Raw genomic sequence first — 20807 nt, 5'->3', positions numbered from 1 at the left:
AAAACAGAAAACATGCATGAACAAAAATGTAATGTGCATATATGGCATATATATAATAATAATTCATACATTTACATTCATGTTTACATATGCACAAAACATGCACATAATTAAGAAGAGGAAGGAAAAGAAAAAAATGTATATACATCGCACACACAGGCTAAATACACACTCAAAATGATACTTCAGTAAAAGTACCAGTAAAAGTATTATCAGGCATCAAAATGGTATGTACAAAGTATATATATATATATATGTGTGTATAAATATATTCAGTTTTTTTAATCATTAATGAAGACATTTAAAAGCATTGTAGTGCTGTTTGTCAATGTGGAGACAATTGTAGATACTTTGGGGGTCAAGAGGGGCCCAACAGCAATTATTTGCCCCTGTGGCCCCACAACAGGTTCATCCGCCCCTGGTACAATAAATGAGATCTAATGGCCAAAATAGCCTAAACTATAACACGTCTAACATTTGTGTTAGTTGCATTTATTTGACATTGTGCGTAAATGTGTGTTGCATAAAGGTTGTAGCCTATAAAGAAAGGCGAGTTAATGGAAAGCAGCACATGTGATCTGCAGCCTGAACCGACCTGTCACCTCAAGAACAAGGAAGTGTTCGTCCCACTTTGTTTGGCAGTTTTATTTTGTAGAGTTTGTCGCCACTCTCACTTTAAATGAACAAGACTTCAAGTTTAAGGAAGCCAGCGGCGGAGCAGTTCAGCCTTCACACTGGAGTCGCGTTTTGAGGTGAGTGCTCATTTCACTCATGTGTGTCAGCTGAAGTAATGCGGGAGGGAATTCTTCCCCTCATATGTTTCACACAGCAGCATAAAAACCTTAAAGAAGCCTTCAAGATATGAAAATATTGTCCTCCATGTAACTTTAGTAATACATGAGCTCTAAAGTCGATCCACAGTTTCCTTCTGAGTGATCCTTCCTTAATATTGTCTTAAGATGTGAGACATGTCAGCTGTAAAAGCTAATTAAACAGTAGGCTGCAATTCGTGTTTCAAATATAAATGTAGCCTATGCTATACCTAACAAAAACGATTACGATCCTGCCTTTCACTCAAATTGATATTTGAACATAGAGTAACCGGTGGAGGAAATAGTCACATCCTTTGCGTATTTAAATAGTAAAAATGCAATATAAAAATTATGAGTAAAAGTAATGTATTGGAAATGTCACTGTAGCAATTACTATAATGCAGAGAAACTGTCCCTGTGAGTTATATTATATTATTGGATTATTATTACTGATACATTATTGTGTAAGCGTAGGCCTGTTATAGCTGGTCGTGGTGGAGCTAATTCTAACGTTTTGATGAGTCAAATTAATAGTAATGCGTCATATTTTATATGATCATTATATCTGTTGTTTGTAAAATCTTCCAAGAAGTATAAAGTAAATATACTGAGCTACCTGCAACCACTGCAGAATAATAATCCAACTTTGACATTTGACTTCTATTTGCCTCTCTGTGTGTTTGTGGAGCTTCAGTGCAACTTAACCAAACAAACCAGTTCAGCTTCTTCAGTGGAACAAGTGGAAGGAGTCCAAATCCATCTGTTGAGTTCAACTTTCAAAATAAGGCTATTTTTATCCAAATGTGTACACTGTATACTACATATACATTATATATATATTAGGGCTGCAACTAACGATTATTTTCATAGTCGATTAATCTGTTGATTTTTTTCTTGATTAATCGATTAGTTGTTTGGTATATAAAAATGTCAGAAAATTTTGAAAAATGTGGATCAGTGTTTCCCAGAAGCCCAAGATGATGTCCTCAAATGTCTTGTTTTGTCCAAAACTCAGAAGATATTCAGTTTACTGTCACAGAGGAGAGAAAAAAATAGAAAATATTCACATTTAAGAAGCTGGAATCAAAGAATTCTTACTTTCGTCTTAAAAAATTACTCAAACCGAGTGATTTTCAAAATAGTTGGCGAGTAATTTAAGAGTTGACAACTAATCGATTAATCGATTAATCTTTGCAGCTATATATATATTTATTTTTTATTTAGTCATCTGTAGCTACACACTATGCCTATATAATATAAACTATGCAATGTAGTAGAGGTGTGAATCTTCACTGATCTCCTGATTCGATTACGATTATCATGTCAACGATTCAATTTGATTCGATATCTCGATGCATCACGATGCGTCAAATACATTTTTCTATTAAAGCCATGTAGGAGATTTAATTCATAGCTTTTCAAGCTTCAAAAACTAAACATTCTGCAGTGCTCTAATACTAAATCAATTGGATACCTAAAACTACAGCACTGAGCACATGGCACTTCCTGAATGTGCAAAACATACCAGAATATGTAAACAGAAATGTTGTTAGGCCTACATTAAATTGTAAACAGAAATAATCGATTATGAGCCTGCCGATTATCGATCCAGCATCGTCCATGTCCACGATTCGATGCATCAATTATTTGATTAATTTCAACACCTCTAGAATGTAGCTGCTGTGTAGCTGGTATGTATGTATATTTACATACCATAGGTTATATAGGTTTAGTGTGTCACGGCAGATGACTAAATCAAAAATAAACTAATGTAACTGTATTTATTGCTACATATGGCTTGCTGTAAATTGTAGAACAGTTTTTAATACAGCTTTGGCTCAGGTTTCACAATTTAGGCACATTGCGAAAGCAGAATTATTTAGCCTCCAGTGACATTTTGTAACATTACACAGTAAGTGCTTATTATTGCATCATTGCAAGAAATAAATATATCATATATCTATTTTATCCAAGAGGAGACGGGACAACACTGGCGATACTGAAAGCTAATGTACATTTGACTATTAAAAGCCAAAATCCAGAATATCTAAGAGAATATATGTAATTGAATATGTTTAATCACACTTGAATTTGCAATAGCATCATAAAATAATGTCACTGTCTGAAGGTGTTTTTCTATCACTCCCACACTGCGGACCCTGCTCACATCCTGACATGTAGCACAATAATGAGCTTTTTTGACCATTTAAAGGTTGTTGTAGAGAACTTCTGTCACATAACTCTAAAACAAAGTCTCCCAACATGGCTACTTTTTAATTGGCACTAAATACACACATAGGCTTTGCTATCTGAACAGCTCAAGGTGAAATACTGCAATACCAGTATCTGTTGCCTGTTCTCCCACATGAAACACACATTATTTTCCAATGACAAGCACTTTTAGCTTCAAGGTCACAATTTACTCCCCTCTGGAGTTGTTCCGATCCTGACAATACGAAACACCTCCAATACTGCTTAAAATGTTTGTATCAGCAAATACGCGAGTCAGTGCACCAATCCACGTAATTTACTTTATTTTTTTTAATTTTTTTTAAGATTATTTTTTGGGGCTTAATTGACTTTATCTTTGACCAAATTAACCACACTTTAAATTATATTATTTGTGTTCTTTTTTCAGTTATTGACTGACTGTCAAACTAGATAATGAAGGAAAATGTGATGGCATTCATTCTCTGTATGTATCTGTTTATGGTTACAAAGGGTTTAAAGGGACGCTATGCAGTTTTGGCAATTTCTTCGCTGTTTTCGTGCTTTTTGCTCGCAGGTTTCTCTATAAAGCTCCCCCTACAGCTTCGGAATAGATATTTGGCAACACTGTTGTAAAAACTCGTTGGCGACTTTCCTCCCTCCCATCTTCTCCCTCTGGTCATGTGCATTTGATTTCATAGAAGCCGGCGAACGCACTGAGCCATTTCCACTGAGGTAGACAGCTAGTTCGCAAGCTAGTAAGCCTGTAACAGACAGCGATCATAATAAAAACCTTTACAGACAAAAGCAAACATCGTGAGGTCACAATAACAAGAAATACAAAGATTAAACTGAGTTTATCCCAAATATACAGTACAGGCCAAAAGTTTGGACACACCTTCTCATTCAATGCGTTTCCTTTTTATTTTCATGACTATTTACATTGTAGATTCTCACAGAAGGCATCAAAACTATGAATGAACACATATGGAATTATGTACTTAACAAAAAAGTGTGAAATAACTGAAAACATGTCTTATATTTTAGATTCTTCAAAGTAGCCACCCTTTGCTTTTTTATTAATAAGGGAAATAATTCCACTAATTATCCCTGACAAAGCACACCTGTGAAGTGAAAACCATTTCAGGTGACCTGTACTGTATGTATAAGTAAGTGCAACAGCAAGAACGCCAGGTCAGCATCGGATTTGCAGGCTTCTGTTTGTCTAAGTTCTCGCCATTCTGAAAACGCAGCTCCGATATTTACTCGTGTCTGACTCCTCGCCTGGTCAGTCTGCCGTTTTCTCTTTCTCTGTTCCTCCGACAACGCTTTCCTAGCTTTCTGCTTCTTTTTTGCCGGCTCAGCCATGACGATAGTGTGAAAAACTCCTTCGCTACCTTGTGCTTATAGCTAGCCGGTTCCTGGATGTGTGCAGTGCCGTGAAGCAATTAGTTACATCGCGAGACCTGATAATCACGCGATACTTCCTGACACTGAGTCCCAAAAGTTGCAAAGGTGGTTTTTCCGCCTACAGGCGCCAGGGGGAAGCGAAACGACCACCATTCAACCCAAAGAAAGTCATATAACCATTCCAATGACTCCGAAGCTGTTCAGTTAAGGTAAATTAAGCTAAAAAAACCCGCATAGTTCCCCTTTAACCTGAGTCAGGTCATACAACAATGATAGCAATCATACCATATCTATACAGGTTAGTAGTATACAGCTGTTAAATGATAATAATAATAATAATAATATCATATAAATATACAGTATATGTAAATTAAATATAATATATATCGGATCGGTACTCAGTATCAGCCAAAATGCAAGTTCAGGTATTGGAATCACCATCGGGAAGGAAAAAATGGTATTGGAACACATATTTACCACAAGGTTTGTTATGGAGGCTGGCATTATAGGTCAAGACATAATACGTTACTAACTCCCTAAAGCGTTTCAGGTAGAATTAGGACATTTCTTAATGCTGCATTATAGGTCTACATACTGGAATTAGGCTGTCTGATGAGTGTGAGTTTTAAGTGCATTACAGAAATTTTCTTCCTTTGTTCTTCTTCTTAAGACTGGACTTTTTCTTTTGTTAAAAGTATCATGGTTATAGCAGCAAAAAACAGCAAATCCACAGAGGGACCTGATCTGACCAAAGGGATGGAGGAGGTGAAAATACTGAAGCAGTTCCCTCCGTACGGTTCCATTACTGGACACTCAACGGCAGACACCTGCCCCACATGTCGTGGCACCGGGCGAATCCCCAGAGGTTGGTTTTCTGCCTTGAAAAAAAAAATATCTTTTGACTGCATTTTAAGCCCCTTCAGTGCCTTAACATAGGCTGCTAACTGAGCTCCTCGTCCTCAGATAACTGTTTCATTTCACATCGTAACAACTAAGGGAACTAAGTCATATGGAAAGTTACAAACTCTTATTTGCAGCTGCCTCTTTTTAGCCCCACTTTCACATCATTTTTTTGGTAAAAACAAAGCACTGGAAAGACATTATTTCCTTCTGTCTTTTTTTTTTGCACTGATAGGCCATGAAGACCAGCTAGTTGCTGTAATACCGTGCAATGATGTGAGGCTGAAACCCAGACGCACGTAAGGGATATATGTATATGATTTTTTTCATACACAGTGTCAGCATGTATATGTCTCTTGCACATGTTCGTAAAGGTTGCAGACTGTCATTTACAATTTAGCATGATCGTATTGCATTTCAGGAAGCTGTACGTGTGCATCTCCATGGCTGTGTGTCTCTTCCTTTGCTGTCTGATCCTCTTCTTCCTCTTCCCACGGAGTGTCATCCTGACGCCTGTGTCTGTGCTGTCAGTCATGGTCTACTTCACCCCAGATACAATTGAAATGGAGGTCACCGTGAGTAATAGGAACACTGAGGCAGTGCAGCCAGTTACGTGTTAATCTGTGCCACCTCTTTTTTTGTATCAAAATTACTTTACGTAGGAATAAGCATGTGCAGGGATTGTTTTTATGTCTACGGTACAGTAACTTAAAGAACTACAGTGCAGTACTCTGCCCTACAAAGCCAAAAATACCAATTTATTAGTTTTCTACTGTATATGTAGAGCTTAACAGTGTGGTTCCGGAAGTGAAAATCCCATTCATTTTCTTGAATGGATTTTGATTATTAGCCAATTATTATGTCGAAACCATCCAGGGTATAAAAACCACCCTTGTTTTAAGAAAAACATGTTTTATTCATGGTGTCATGGAGAAGTACTACACTACCCACAATACTAAGCGTAACAGCGACGTCTCTGATTGGTCGACCGAGCTGTTACCATGGAAATGTTTACCGCACCCGCGAACGGCTAGCGAGCTGCTACCACTTAAGTCTATGATCGTTTCTGTACACAGTCTTGTACCTTTTCCTTTTTTGTGCGGTTTAAAAAAAAAAAAAAAACGTTTTAAGTCGAGTCAGGCTTAAAACTATTTGTATCAGCATTTTCTGGAACGCCAATGGAGCAATCGAACTGGGGAAAATGACTTCCGGAGCCGTTTAAAAAGTGGGCTCTGATGAGATCTATATATACAGTACAGGCCAAAAGTTTGGACACACCTTCTCATTCAATGCGTTTTCAATTTATTTTCATGACTATTTACATTGTAGATTCTCACTGAAGGCATCAAAACTATGAATGAACACATATGGAATTATGTACTTAACAAAAAAGTGTGAAATAACTGAAAACATGTCTTATATTTTAGATTTTTCAAAGTAGCCACCCTTTGCTTTTTTTATTAATAAGGGAAAAAATTCCACTAATTAACCCTGACAAAGCACACCTGTGAAGGTAAAACCATTTCAGGTGACTACCTCATGAATCTCATTGAGAGAACACCAAGGGTTTGCAGAGTTATCAAAAAAAAGCAAAGGGTGGCTACTTTGGAGAATCTAAAATATAAGACATGTTTTCAGTTATTTCACACTTTTTTTGTTAAGTACATAATTCCATATGTGTTCATTCATAGTTTTGATGCCTTCAGTGAGAATCTACAATGTAAATAGTCATGAAAATAAAGAAACACTTTGAATGAGAAGGTGTGTCCAAACTTTTGGCCTGTACTGTACATGAACTATATAGGGTTACATATCTGTGTGCCAGTGAACTTCCTGAGCCACCACATTTTTATTGTGCGTGTCAAAACACCGTCCACACAGAACTGTCTGAATTGCGTTCACATGACAATCTGTAGATAGCTGCTGTAGTTACGTGAAGGACAAAGTTCCCTGAGACTTTTTAATGATGGAAAGGTGTGTTGGTAGCGCCTGACGAGCTGTGTGTGTGTGTGTGTGTGTGTGTGTGTGTGTGTGTGTGTGTGTGTGTGTGTGTGTGTGTGTGTGTGTGTTTTGTGTGTGTTTCCTCTACTAGAATCTCATCAGCATCTCCAACGAGAACTTTGTCCCGGTTCAGATCGTCGAGTTCGACGTTCAGGGTCTGGTCTCAAACGCAGTTGTGGGTAAAACCAAGATATCTAACATGACCGCCATCCCGTCCCGCTCAAAGACATCTGTGAGTTTGACCCAGGAGGATTCACATTCAAAATACGCCGTTGATGTATTTGCCATGAAATCATTTCTCACCCCTTGTTCTTTTGCAGTACAACGTTGAAATCGACCTGCTTATTACCGACAAAGGCTTAAAGTAAGTCAGAAATATTGTGTCGTAAAAAAATGATAAAATACTACGTCCATCATTGTTGTTTATACATCCGAATATGTCCACACATCAACTGCTTTTATCTCTTTCAGCTCTTACTGCAAGTCGAGCTCTATCAAGATTCACACGTTATTTCTGGAGCTGCAGTAAGTGTCAATCTCGACCTGAACATCTACGGAAGAGGCAGCCGCTTCACAGCATATCTCAAACCCACAGGGTGTTAAAAGGCACGGTCATAAACCACAACTGTAAAACAGGTTCTCTTAAAAAAAAAAAAAAGCCTCACATCGTTTAATCTGAAATGTTCTTTTTAGATAAAACTAAAAGACATGGTAACTCACACACGTAAAGGTTAGGTTCTGTTTTTAGAATCCACTCAGAGATAAGTGGAATTTAACCACAAAAACAAATGTGGCTTTTTAATAGTTTTTGTTTACACTCAGAGGACACATTGCTGCTGGTGACCAGCTGCTTTTTTGTGGTCAAGAGTTTCCTCACAAGCGTCTCAATGCGTCACATTCAAACTCAAGATTAATGACAGCATGCCTCTTGTGAGGAAGACTGCAGTAACCGTGTGACTGCTCACTACAACTACTAAATATTACATTCATTTGGCAGACGCTTTTGGGCAAAGTGTAAATACGTACAACAGAAGCTGTCAGTGTTTGCTGAGGGAGGTACCCCTAGTCAGCTTGTAGCCTACTGTATTAGTCATATAAAACCATAACTTGTATTTAATGTAGCCTATGAAACCTACAAGAGGGCCAACAACAAGAATTAAGCTTCAGTAAACAGATTATTCAGGTCATATAGTCGCGATGAATCTTTTTTGCTCGGACAGAAAATCATTCATTTACAGTAAGAGAATAAGTTACAGATGCATCGTTGCATTTCAAGTGTTGCATACGGTTACTTAAGGTCGTGACACACCGACCAGACGGCCGACCCTCGGCAGAAAAGGCAGTCGGACTGATCACTCTCCCCGAGTTGGTCCAAAAAGGGCCTCGGAACGCACCGAAGAGACAAGACGTAATACGTCTCCATAACAGCAGGCGGCGCTGATCTGTGTTGTCGCCCCCAAAAATGAAAACCGGCGGCTGATTGGACGAACGCATCACGTGGGAAATTCAAAGACAGACTGTCATGGCGGCTCGTTCATGTTGTACTAAAATAGTTCACCGAAACGTGTTTCTGAAAACATTTTAAGCGAGAAATAGGCCGTGCAGTTGTTGAATGTGTCTTCATTTCAGATCGACAAAGGTCAGTTTGAAAGATTTTCGTCCGATTTTGAGAAACTCTAGTCACGCTCATCCCGCTCCTCGTTTCCGGGTTAGCACTCTACCAATCAGATTGGTCATTTGAGTCTGACTGCCGGCAGTGCCCGCCCCACCGATTCAACACGTCAAATCGGCCAAAATGAAGGCCGACGACAAACTAGAGTCACTGACCTCGCCAGACTGTCCGACGGCCGATTATCAGCTTGGTGTGTCTCGGGCTTTAGCCTACTCTGGATGTCTTGTGAGATTATTATTCAGTGGAGGGTAAAGTACATACAACAAACTATTCTTTCATCTAGCCTACTGCACCACTTGTGATAACACAAGTTGAACTTTGTTCTTGTGATAAAACCGCATGAATGTTATTTATTTTTGGCTACTTGCCACATCAGAAAAGACAACCTTGATATGTTATCACCTTCTAAAGTTGTCATGGTGCACAAAGGGTTATTAAAGCGCGTGTTTCCACTGTATGGTACGGCTCTGCTCGACTCGCCTGACTTTTTTTGCTACCAATACTTTTCTCTTTTGTTTTCCACTATGGATAGTACCCACTCAGTGTAGGCGGGATTCTCAGCAGATCGCCATAGCGCCGCCACAACATCATTTTCAACGCGACACTCGCTGAAATCTTTCATCTGCAACCAAACAGAAGAATGTCTGCACTTCGTCAGTTGTACGACGTAATGTACATAGTGCACGGTGTAGTTTTGCGTGCTGCCATTTTATTTATTTTATTTTATTTGGGTCGAGTGAATAAAAAAATTGCCGTCGCTACAGACAGTAGCTTGGCTATTTAAAAATGGCTGGTTTGTGCAGGATGTCCTGTGTCGTGCTAGTGACGGTTGTCTCTGACCAATCAGTGGTCTGCAGTGTTTTAGCTCAACCTTCTTGTATCGGCTCAGCTCGCTTGGAACCTCAACCGCGGTGATACCAAAAAAAGTACCAGGTACTATCCACAACTTTTGCAAATGGAAAACCCCCCCCCAAAAAACAAGTCCATTCGAGCCATGCCGTACCCTTCAGTGGAAGCAGAGTAATTAGCGTTCATGTGGAGTCGTATTTCTGTCTTTTTAGCCCTTTTTTGTCTCAACCAACCCTTGAGAAAAACATCAGGCTCTTTTTGTAGGTTGGAAAACCAAAACAAAGAGCTGAAATACACTAAAACAGTTTAAATTACACACAGTCATTTGATCCATCCGCTGCTTTAAAACATTATAAAAACATGCTGGCTCCCACTGTCTCTCATGATGTTTTTTTGTCCTTTTTTTCCACCAGAATGACAATGAATATTTCCTATCTCTCTCACATGGAGCAGCTTTCCTTGAACACATTTGAGTATATTGACTGTGGCACCAATTCAACAACCCCTCATCCTGTGAGATGATGAAATCAAAACGAAAAACACCAAAGTGGGAGTGTGAAATGATGAATATTCTGGCCGCATTGCACCCTTTTCCTCTCCTGTGTAGGATGTGACTTTGTGAGTGATAACTACTGTAAAAAATGTATATGATTCATGTCTTTAACTTAAGAAAAACTACCAATGAATCAGAGTAGAAATACTCTGTTATAAAGTCCTGAATTTAACATTTTACTTGATTAGAAGAACAAGTAGCAAGAAAAAAGAAACAAATAAGTAAATGCAGTTACATTCCAACACTGATTTTATTCTGTATGTTGTTTTAGCATACCTTCTACTTTAATCCCTCACTACAATGTTATAATTTAAAGATATAGATTATTCAAATACACTTATATTTTTGCATGAATGTTTTTGCTGTTATTTGTTCCAGATCTGTAAATCTGTATAACAGGCAAAATAATATCATAGAAGTTTATGAAACAAACACAATTTTTAAATTCAAAATGTAAAACTGTGTATTTTAGCTCAAAGACGTGTATTTTTTCTAATAAAAATCAACCCATTTTTGGGCAGGATGCCATATAATGTGTAAATAGGATCTCTGATAATCTTAAAATAAACTGGCATTTTGATTCTGTATGTGTTTGCTGGTACATTTTTGTGAATTAAATGGATCCTCATTGCATTGAAACTGAATTAATCGCTGCTGCAATTCCTGACGAAGATACCACGAGGATCATTTTTCCACTGTGTGGAGAAAAGTCAAAACGGTGTGTACACAGACCGTGTACACACTTCCCAGTTTATACTGTAACCCATGATGACCTCCTGACTGAAACTACCATTATGTATCCAGTTATGTCACAACTTCTATTTAAATTCTGCAACTTTACTTTTGTAACACTCAAATGACGCGTGGGCGGCAGAAACTACGCACTATAGCTTTAAGTAAAGGATACAAGTACTTCTTCCACGATTAAACTGTGCAGATTCCAATCTAATCAAAGAGTGGTGTTGTGTCGACTTTGATAGAAAACTGTTTATTCATTATTATTTCAGTGTCACATCAGCACAGATCAGAATGTCCTTTTTTTCAGTATAGTACATACAGAAAAAACTAAATAATCTACAATAATACCCACATTTTTCTGCAGCTCTTGAAGTACTCCACAGGGTGGAGCCAAAGCTGTGTTAGACTGACAATAAAGCTCTGGCATGTACTGTAAGATGTAGCATACTTGTCTTAATTAAAGCAAATTACATGAATGTCTTTTACACACTTTGCTGATAATAAATGTGTGTCTACTTTCTGCTACTTCATACTTCTACTCCAATATATTTCATAAGGAAATACTTCACTACATTTATTGTAAAGCGGGAGTTACTTTGCAGAGAATATCATTATGTGTTATTATTAGCATTTTATTGTTAATTTCCTGCAAAAGGAACAGCAGCTGCAACATTGATGTGATGAAGCCATGAATGCATCAATAATTATAATCCTGTAATATTATGTATATATTGCTCTGAAAGGAGCCTTCTTAAAAATGAGTACTTTTTTCCTTTGTAGTATTGCTACTTTTACTTAAGTAAAAGATCTGAGTACTTCTTCAGTGTTTTCCCTGGGTTTATCGAACATGAGAAGAGGTGCGCAATATTTGGCGGAGGGTAAATGTGAGGTTTTCAATAAAAAAGAAAAAAAAAGGCAATTCGACATGATTTTGGACCATTATTATCATTTCACTTTGTAAACCTATAACGTGCACAAAAAGATATATACAATGGTATGCAAAAGTTTGGGCACCCCTGTAAATTTTAATGATTTTCCTTTATAAATCATTGGTTGTCTGGATGAGAAATTTCAGTTAAATATATCATATAGGAGACAAACACAGTGATATTTGAGAAGTGAAATAAAGTTTATATGATTTATGGAAAGTGTGCAAGAATTATTTAAACTAAACTAGGCATGTGCATAAATTTAGGCACCACAAAAGAATAATTAACTCAATATTTTGTGCATCCTCCTTTTGCATAAATAACAGCCTCTAAACGCTTTCTATAGCTTCCAATTAGAGTCTGGATTCTGGCGGAAGGTATTTTGGACCATTCTTCTTTACAAAACATCTCCAGTTCAGTCAGGTTTGATGGTTTCCGAGCATGGACAGCCCGCTTTAAATCACACCACAAATTTTCTGGGACTGAGATGGCCATTCCAGAACGTTGTACTTGTTCCTCTGCATGAATGCCTTAGTAGAATTTGAGCAGTGTTTATGGTCGTTGTCTTGTTGAAATATCCAGCCCCGGCGCAACTTCAACTTTGTCACTGATTCCTGGACATTGTTCTCCAGAATCTGCTGATATTGAGTGAAATCCATGCAACCCTCAACTTTAACAAGATTCCCAGTCCCTGCACTGGCCACACAGCCCCGCAGCATGATGGAACCGCCACCACATTTTACTGTAGGTAGCAAGTGTTTTTCTTGGAATGCTGTTTTCTTTTTCCGCCATGCATAACGCCCCTTGTTTTGCCCAAATAACTCTATTTTAGTTTCATCAGTCCACAGCACCTTATTCCAAAATGAAGCTGGCTTGTCCAAATGTGCTTTAGCATACCTCAAGCAACACCGTTTGTGGCGTGTGCAGAGAAAAGGCTTTTTTTACGCATTACTTGTCCATGCAGCATCTCCTTGTGTAAAGTGCGCTGAATAGTTGAATGATGCACAGGGACACCATCTGCAGCAAGATGATGTTGAAGGTCTTTGGAGCTGATCTGTGGGTTGACTGTGACTGTTCTCACCATCCTGCGCCTCTGCTTATCTGAGATTTTTCTTGGTCTGCCACTTCAGGCCTTAACTAGAACTGTGCCTCTGGTCTTCCAATTCCTCACAATGATCCTCACAGTTGAAACTGAGAGCTTAAATCTCTGAGACAGCTTTCTGTATCCTTCCCCTAAACCATGATGTTGAACAATCTTTGTTTTCAGGTCGTTTTGAGGCTCCCATGTTGCCACTCTTCAGATGCAAAGAGGAGAAATACTTACAATTGGCCTCCTTAAATACCCTTTCTCATGATTGGATTCACCTGTGTATGGAGGTCAAGGGTCACTGAGGTTACCAAACCAATTTTGAGTTCTAATAATTAGTGCTAAAGGTATTGAAATCAATAAAATGACAAGGGTGCCTAACTTTATGCACATGCCTAATTTAGTTTAAATAATTCTTGCACACTTTCCATAAATCATATACACTTTATTTCACTTCTCAAATATCACTGTGTTTGTCTCTTATATGATTTAACTGACATTTCTTATCCAGACAACCAATGATTTATAAAGGAAAATCATGAAAATTTACAGGGGTGCCCAAACTTTTGCATACCACTGTAACACAATAAAGAAAAGAGAAAAAGCCAAAAAGCATAATATGAGCACTTTAAGGTATTTTACTTTATAATAGACAGTTTTTTACTGTATTATTTGAATTTACAGTAAAATACCGGCTGCAGTAGTAGTTCCCGCCTTTTCCTTTATTTTCCCAAGACGCATTGGTGTTAACAGTAAATACCTGTAATCTGTAACATTCGCAGATCAGTGCTGTATTATTATTATTGTCTCCCAGAATGCATTGCCATTTACAGTATGATCCCGTAGAACATTAAAACAGTAAGATACTGTCCGATTTTAAATGTAAATTTACATCAAGGGTTTAAAGTGTGTTTGTTGCAAGTGCAACCCGTCAGTTCGTGATGGCATTACGAAATTAAATCTATTAGAACGTGATACCATCACGTTATTGTGAAGATTTACGTGTTGGGGTCACGTTTTTTTATACTAATGTATTTCAATGAGGAGCATCTTACGCAATTACAGCACGAAACTTTCTGCCACTCGGCTGCAGGAGAGAAGCTGGATACAGCTTTGATATTATTAGTATTTTTAGCCCAATAATCGCTGTTTTAATCAACATTTATTCACCAGATCTTATCACGGTTTATATGTATTTCTTTTAATGTTATTATTTCGGTCTATGTTGGCCAGGGAAGCTGGATTGCTTTGTTGTTTATTGATATTTTTAAAACTATAACGCTACATCTTTCAACATGTATTTAGCTGTTATCCATACCTGTCAAGTTTTGGATTTGAAAATAAGGGAAATTTTCCGGCGCCCACCGCGAGCAGTTCCACCACCCCAACCAAGCTCCAGTATCCCTTACATTTTAAGACAGGTGTACAAGAAAGCTAAAATCACCACTTGATGCGGAATGCTGAAAACATTTACAATTTATAACATTGCTTGTCTTTACATTTTATTTACATTCCACACATTCTTTTCATTTCATATTGCTTTTCTTTTCATTTCACATAACTTTTCTTTACTATTAGTGAGTTATTGTACAATTTTGTTGCAGACTTTGCATTCTTTAAGATTGTTTTGGAAGGAGTGTATTTGTGGGCGGGGCCAGAGTGGTTAATTTTACATGAGAGTAGAGCGCAAACAGTTCTGTTGTCTAACGTCATCTTATTCTCTGTAACAATCTTTCGTACCATGCTAAACACCCTTTCTGAACTTGCATTGCTATGGGGAATGCATAGTAAAGCCTTCATAAGTTTTGGCAGCGCACCGTCTCTGTCGTAACGTCCATCATCCGTCTCAGTTTTTTTTCTTCTTTTTTAAAATAAAGAAATGCATACCATGATAACAGCTAAATACATGTTGAAAGATGTAGCGTTATAGTTTTAAAAATATCAATAAACAACAAAGCAATCCAGCTTCCCTGGCCGAAATAGACCGAAATAATAACATTAAAAGAAATACATATAAACCGTGATAAGATCTGGTGAATAAATGTTGATTAAAACAGCGATTATTGGGCTAAAAATAGTAATAATATCAAAGCTCTTCTCTGCTGCAGCCGAGTGGCAGAAAGTTTCGTGCTGTGATTACGTAAGATGCTCCTCATTGAAATACATTACACAATAACGTGATGGTATCACGTTCTAATAGATTTAATTTCGTAATGCCATCACGAACTGACGTGAAACTGGGTTGGTTTGTTCACCACAAGCCGTGCAGTTCCCCACTGTACCGGCAGGGGGCGCGGAGAACCGTCCAGGTGGCCGTGACGTCACCAGGGCTTTAGGTGCTGTGTGCTCTCGTGCCTCTCCGGAGCTCCTCAGTGCTGCTGGAGGAGAACAGGAGCGGATGTGACCGCCGGGACGAACCTAATCTGTTTACCATGGACGTGTTTACTGCGTGCGGATGATGTTTTCGCCGCACATTTAAAAGGTATGAATATGCACGTTTTTTTTAAACATGCATGGAGGAGAACGGTTTCCCACGTTGGGGATTTTTATTCTTGTGTGTAACCTGCATGCATTCTTATATAAGTAGCTTTAATTTGGATCTGGCCATCCCTTAAAGTTAACATGACAGGCTCTCTGTAGGATATTTTGAAGTTGCTTCATTTATTTGTGTTTGCACACACATGGAGCATTTGTTAATAACATGCAATATGAATATGATTTCGTGCAGGAGAGGAAGAAAACTAAGGTGGCTTTATTCCCAGCAGAATCATTTAAAAATACAGTCAAGCAATAAAAACATCGACTCAACAAACATGACTGTGCATTTTGCCTCTATAAACAATATCATCATTGAATGATGCTCTTATAATATGTAGCATCAGAATTTTAGGGCTCATCACGAGTAAATAATAGATATATTATTATACATTGCGTGTTTGCAGGAATATATCATATATGCAGTGTCTGTATTCTGGCCAAAGGCAGCTGTTTGATGGGTATCAGGATGTCAACAACAACAACAACAACTGGATTAGTGCTGCTGCAGCAGTCCTCATAGACATGTTATCCATCCACTGCATTTACATCAATCTGCCCCAAGAAAATCCTTTTCAGGTTTAGCAGTGTTAAGAGGATTTAGGCTCCAGATAACCTCAGCCACCCAATTAGCTGTTGTGTGACCCTGTAATGTGGAAGAAGAGTTACTGAAGTGTGCAGCCAATGATTAAATAAATTATGTTGTCTTACAGTACAGTGATAAATCTCAGGTGTAAACACAGCAGAAAATACCGTGTTGATAGGAAGAAATTACATCAAGAACTTTGGCATTTGCCTCCAATGATAATCATCACTATCAAGTAAATTCTTCAGATGACATTGTGAAATAGCAGATTGCAAAACACACATTCCTGAAGCCCCCATTGTCTTAAATGTTAACTCTGTGTTTGTTTTGATAGGGTCTCCGGCACCATCTGATCCCACCGGCCTCTGAGGAGCAAATGCCACTCCACTGAAAAAGGATTCAATCAGGAATCTGTCACCTCACCAAAGTAGGTGTGAATTGCTGGCTGCGATCATGGGGAACCAGCTGACTGATATGGCTCCCAACACGTCGTTCCTGCCAAACTTCCAGTCTCTGCACGTGGTGGTGATCGGGCTCGACTCGGCCGGCAAAACCTCTCTGCTGTACAGGCTCAAACTGAAGGAGTTTGTGAAGACCATCCCCACCAAGGGCTTCAACACGGAGAAGATCAAGGTGGCTGTGGGGCCGTCTCGGACCATAAACTTCCAGGTGTGGGATGTGGGCGGCCAGGAGAAGCTGCGCCCACTGTGGAAGTCTTACACCCGGCGGACAGACGGGTTGGTGTTCGTGGTGGACTCCACTGAGCTGGAGCGGATGGAGGAGGCCAAAGTGGAGCTCCACAAGATCACCCGCACCTCAGAGAACCAGGGGGTCCCTGTGCTCATCCTGGCCAACAAGCAGGACCAGGATTCAGCGTTGTCTGTCAGCGAGGTGGAGAAGCTGCTTTCCGTCCATGAATTGAGCATGTACACGCTGCATCACGTGCAAAGCTGCAGCGCCGTGGACGGTCAGGGCCTCCAGCCAGGCCTGGAGAAACTTTATGAGATGATCCTGAAGAGGAAGAAGATGGTGAAGCACAACAGGAACAGAAAGAGGTGAACTCACACTGCGGACATGAGGAGATTTATCCACCGTTGAGACACTTTAATGGGCCCTTTTAATGGGAGAACGATTTGTGCCAACAAAACAAGAATTACACACGGCCGCGGGGTCAGGAGAAATGGATTTGCTCGTAATAATTGAAGCAGTATTGACATAGTCTTTGTTCCGCACTCCTGCAGCTGCCCCTCGAAAGCTCAAGTTATAGATTTAAAGGGAACCTTGATAGCAGTTAGTCTTCACTAAGTGCTTTTCTACCCTTGTTTTAAAAAAGAATGCTAGCAAAACATTTGCCTGTTAACTGTATAGGACTAATATATGAACACGTGTGAAGCCATTAGGTCCCTATATTATATAAAATAATCCTTCACACAGATTCTCCCCCACTTATTAGCTGTGTTTCTTCCACTGATGCTTCTCTGAAATATTTATTCCACATTTTTGTGTTTGTGTTGGACAGAGGGACTTTTCTCTTGTAAATGATGTGAAAAGAACCAGAGTTCATTGGTGATGGAGCTCCAACTGGTATTACATTTAATTGCCGTGGAACAGTAATCCCAAGTGCATTCCCCTCGTGGCCACAGAGGTTAAGTTTCATTTATTATAATAATAATAATAATAATGTTTATACAAATTGTACATTTTTGTAACACTGAAGACTTAATAAATCTAAGCACTGTACGGAACATTCATTGCTTTACTTGTACTTAATGGAAGTGAATTAAGGAACGCCTTGATGGTTTAGGTTTGGGCCTAAGAAATGGTTACAATGTTAAAATACTGAGCCAAAATACCTGCAAACATTTCACAGTAAGATTTGGGCTGACAAAGTTTGTACTCCTCAATTATATAATTATCATAATTTTATATTAACCATAGGACTGTACTGTATACTGTACTGTACTGTATGTGCATGTACAAGGGGTCCCTCGTTTTCTCAGTTCCTCTACGAAGCATCTTTTTAGCTCATTGTTTTTTGTTTTGGTCCGTATTTTTTTTTTCTCCTTTTTTTTTTTTAAAGATTATTTTGTGGGCTTTGTATGGCCTTTAATTGACAGGACAGCTTGAAGACAGGAAACGGGAGAGAGGAGGGACGACATGCAGAAAAGGGCCGCGGGTCGGATTCGAACCCGGGCCGCTGCCAAGGACTCAGCCTACATGGGGCGCACACTCCACTGGGCGAGCTAGAGGCCGCCCCAGTCGGCCCACAATTTTTATGTTTGTGGTTCACTCCCGCTGCTGTTGCTTTGTTTCGAAAGCAGCAGACAACTGTTTTTTTTCTAGTGAAAAAGCTCTATAACCCCCTGTGCACTAAATTCCCACAATATAGCCCCAGAGATATTTGAGGCCAATACCAATGTTGATATTTGGCCAATATTCTCTACCTGCCCAGCACCAAACTGCAGACAGGCAAGGTTAGCGACTAGTTGGTTTATGTAGAGGAGCAGTTAGCAGCTAAAGAGTCGGCTATTTCTCTCAGGAGTAGATGGAGACCAAAAACAGAGCTAAAGAGAGTAAATATTGGATTATATAATGACTTCCATCCAAATTTTCTCCTCTCTATTCATGCCTGAATCAGCAAATGAGGCCTTCAGAGAGAGGGGGGAGTCCTCTCCTCCTCCTCCTCCTCCTCCTCCTCCTCCTCCTCCTCCTCCTCCTCCTCCTCCTCCTCCTCCCTCCTCCCCTACACAGACCAAAACAATCCATTTACTTTGATTCTCATCTTTTGGTCTGCCAGCTGCTGACATTGTAATTGCATCAATTAGTGGTGAGTTGGTTCAGAGGTGAGGCGGTTCAGTCCTGCTGTGGGATTGAACCACCTGAGGCTCTGCTTTACTGTACATCTGATACACTGACTTCCATAACCAAAGCAGAATGAAGTCATGACATTTTGGGTGGCGACCACTTTATTTAAGTCATATATGTATATATATATATATATATATATATATATATATATATATATACACACACAATAAATGCATGTATAGCCTATATGCAGCTAGAATAACAGTAAAGGATGCCTGGTGCATATTTTTAATTTCACCTTCATGCTTTTTGAGAATACACGTCAAAGACAAGTCACTGTGTATGGAAATACAGCTCGTGGCTGTTTGTTGTGCATTTACAATTAAAGGTCATCAGAACATCCGATTTCTGAAAGGTTGTGTTGTAATAGTTTATCATTGCTGCGTAATTTCATGATCAGCAGAAACCATTACATCTATTTGTGTACATTCTGTACGTGTTAAAGGGTGCGTGCGTGCGTGTGTGCGTGTGTGCTCCCGCTGCATATTTGTGTTGCTTGACATGATGAGATAATGACTTGCTGCCTACTCAGATGCCTCATGCTGAGTCTTCTTAAATGCTAAATGTCAAAACAGACATAAATGCATGCGCATATAATATAAAAAGACACCATCACACCCACGCACACGTCTTGACTTGTGTGACCTCGGCGTCCCCATTATTAACATCGGCGAGCTCATTAAAACTTTCAAGGATGTCTTTTGCAGAATGATCTCGACACAGCAGCTGGTCCCTGAATACATTTGCATCATGATGTGGTGTTTTTTTTTTCCAACAGCTGAGACACACTGTGGGCATGTGGAGGCATCAATCGGCCAACGAGACTGAGATTCTCTGAGTAAAAGGTGTAAAAGACACTGTATTGCAGCTGAGGAAAGGTGCTGTTGTGCTGACAGTACACTGCACACTTGATTGACTGAATTGGAGTCGTGATCCATCCAGAAGTGGGGGGGGGGGGAACCTGAGGGAGCTGCATGTGCATCGCGTCTTTCTTCCTGTGCATGTTTCTGTGACACACTGTACAGTCTCCCTGTTTTTCTCTTGCATCCTCTGTTTTAGGTGGCTGACAGGAAACACACAAAAGAGGGAAGCCTTTGGGGATTATGTGTCAGGGATTAGACGCACGTCCCAAGGTATATCCCTGGAACCATGTGACATAAATCACAGACAGGCTTAGTCAGTCAGCCAATCAGTCAACCCAAGGACATAAACCAAAATCTGTTCTGACTTGAGGGGGCGTTCACGTGAATTTTTTTTCCAGTTGGGAACTCTTTTTTTTACCAATCATTCCGACACCACACAAATGCAGCATAAGGCACAGCGTTGCTTTGAGCTAATGTCAGCACGCTAAAAATGCTCATGATGACAATGCTAACATACCGATGTTTAGCAGGTATAATGTTTAACATGTTTAAGAATTAAGTAAGAGGTCAAATGAAATGAACACCAAAGTTATTACAATTCATCCTAAGAGGAACATGAATGTCTATAATGAAATTCAAGCATCACTCGCCATCCAGTTGCCGAGACAATTCAAAATTCAGAGATGTGAACCTTATGGTGGCGCTAGAGGGAAAGAGAGAAACGCCAAAGCCATTACGCTTCATCCTCCAATGTCAAAATGTCATGGCAATGAATACAGTAGTTGTGGAAATAATT

General features: G+C 39.3%; 2 protein-coding genes across 2 annotated transcripts; both read left to right on the top strand.

The window, feature by feature from the left end:
• Nucleotides 1-601: 601 nt before the first annotated feature.
• Nucleotides 602-10990, top strand: tmem106a (transmembrane protein 106A). Its single transcript, XM_039787638.1, has 8 exons — nucleotides 602-752; nucleotides 5126-5295; nucleotides 5566-5629; nucleotides 5752-5905; nucleotides 7423-7563; nucleotides 7652-7695; nucleotides 7803-7856; nucleotides 10266-10990. Exons 2-8 carry the CDS (start codon nucleotides 5130-5132, stop codon nucleotides 10372-10374), a joined length of 732 nt encoding a protein of 243 aa, XP_039643572.1. The 5' UTR covers nucleotides 602-752; nucleotides 5126-5129; the 3' UTR covers nucleotides 10375-10990.
• A 4507-nt stretch (nucleotides 10991-15497) lies between these two features.
• arl4d (ADP-ribosylation factor-like 4D) lies at nucleotides 15498-18027 on the top strand. Its single transcript, XM_039787637.1, has 2 exons — nucleotides 15498-15641; nucleotides 16615-18027. Exon 2 carries the CDS (start codon nucleotides 16734-16736, stop codon nucleotides 17337-17339), a length of 606 nt encoding a protein of 201 aa, XP_039643571.1. The 5' UTR covers nucleotides 15498-15641; nucleotides 16615-16733; the 3' UTR covers nucleotides 17340-18027.
• Nucleotides 18028-20807: the final 2780 nt, after the last annotated feature.

The sequence above is a fragment of the Perca fluviatilis genome, chromosome 21 (genome assembly GCF_010015445.1).
Source record: "Perca fluviatilis chromosome 21, GENO_Pfluv_1.0, whole genome shotgun sequence".
NCBI classification, from domain to species: Eukaryota; Metazoa; Chordata; class Actinopteri; order Perciformes; family Percidae; genus Perca; species Perca fluviatilis.
The sequence above is the reverse complement of the archived record's forward strand: the minus strand, read 5'-3'. Positions and strand labels throughout refer to the sequence as shown.

What these genes read in the sequence shown, in the direction of transcription:
- tmem106a (XM_039787638.1), top strand. Translation starts at nt 5,130, where the DNA reads ATGGTTATAGCAGCAAAAAACAGCAAATCCACAGAGGGACCTGATCTG. An exon ending in CACCGGGCGAATCCCCAGAG is followed by an intron (nt 5,296 to 5,565) that starts GTTGGTTTTCTG and finishes TTGCACTGATAG; the next exon opens with GCCATGAAGACCAGCTAGTT. An exon ending in CGTCCCGCTCAAAGACATCT is followed by an intron (nt 7,564 to 7,651) that starts GTGAGTTTGACC and finishes GTTCTTTTGCAG; the next exon opens with TACAACGTTGAAATCGACCT.
- arl4d (XM_039787637.1), top strand. Translation starts at nt 16,734, where the DNA reads ATGGGGAACCAGCTGACTGATATGGCTCCCAACACGTCGTTCCTGCCA.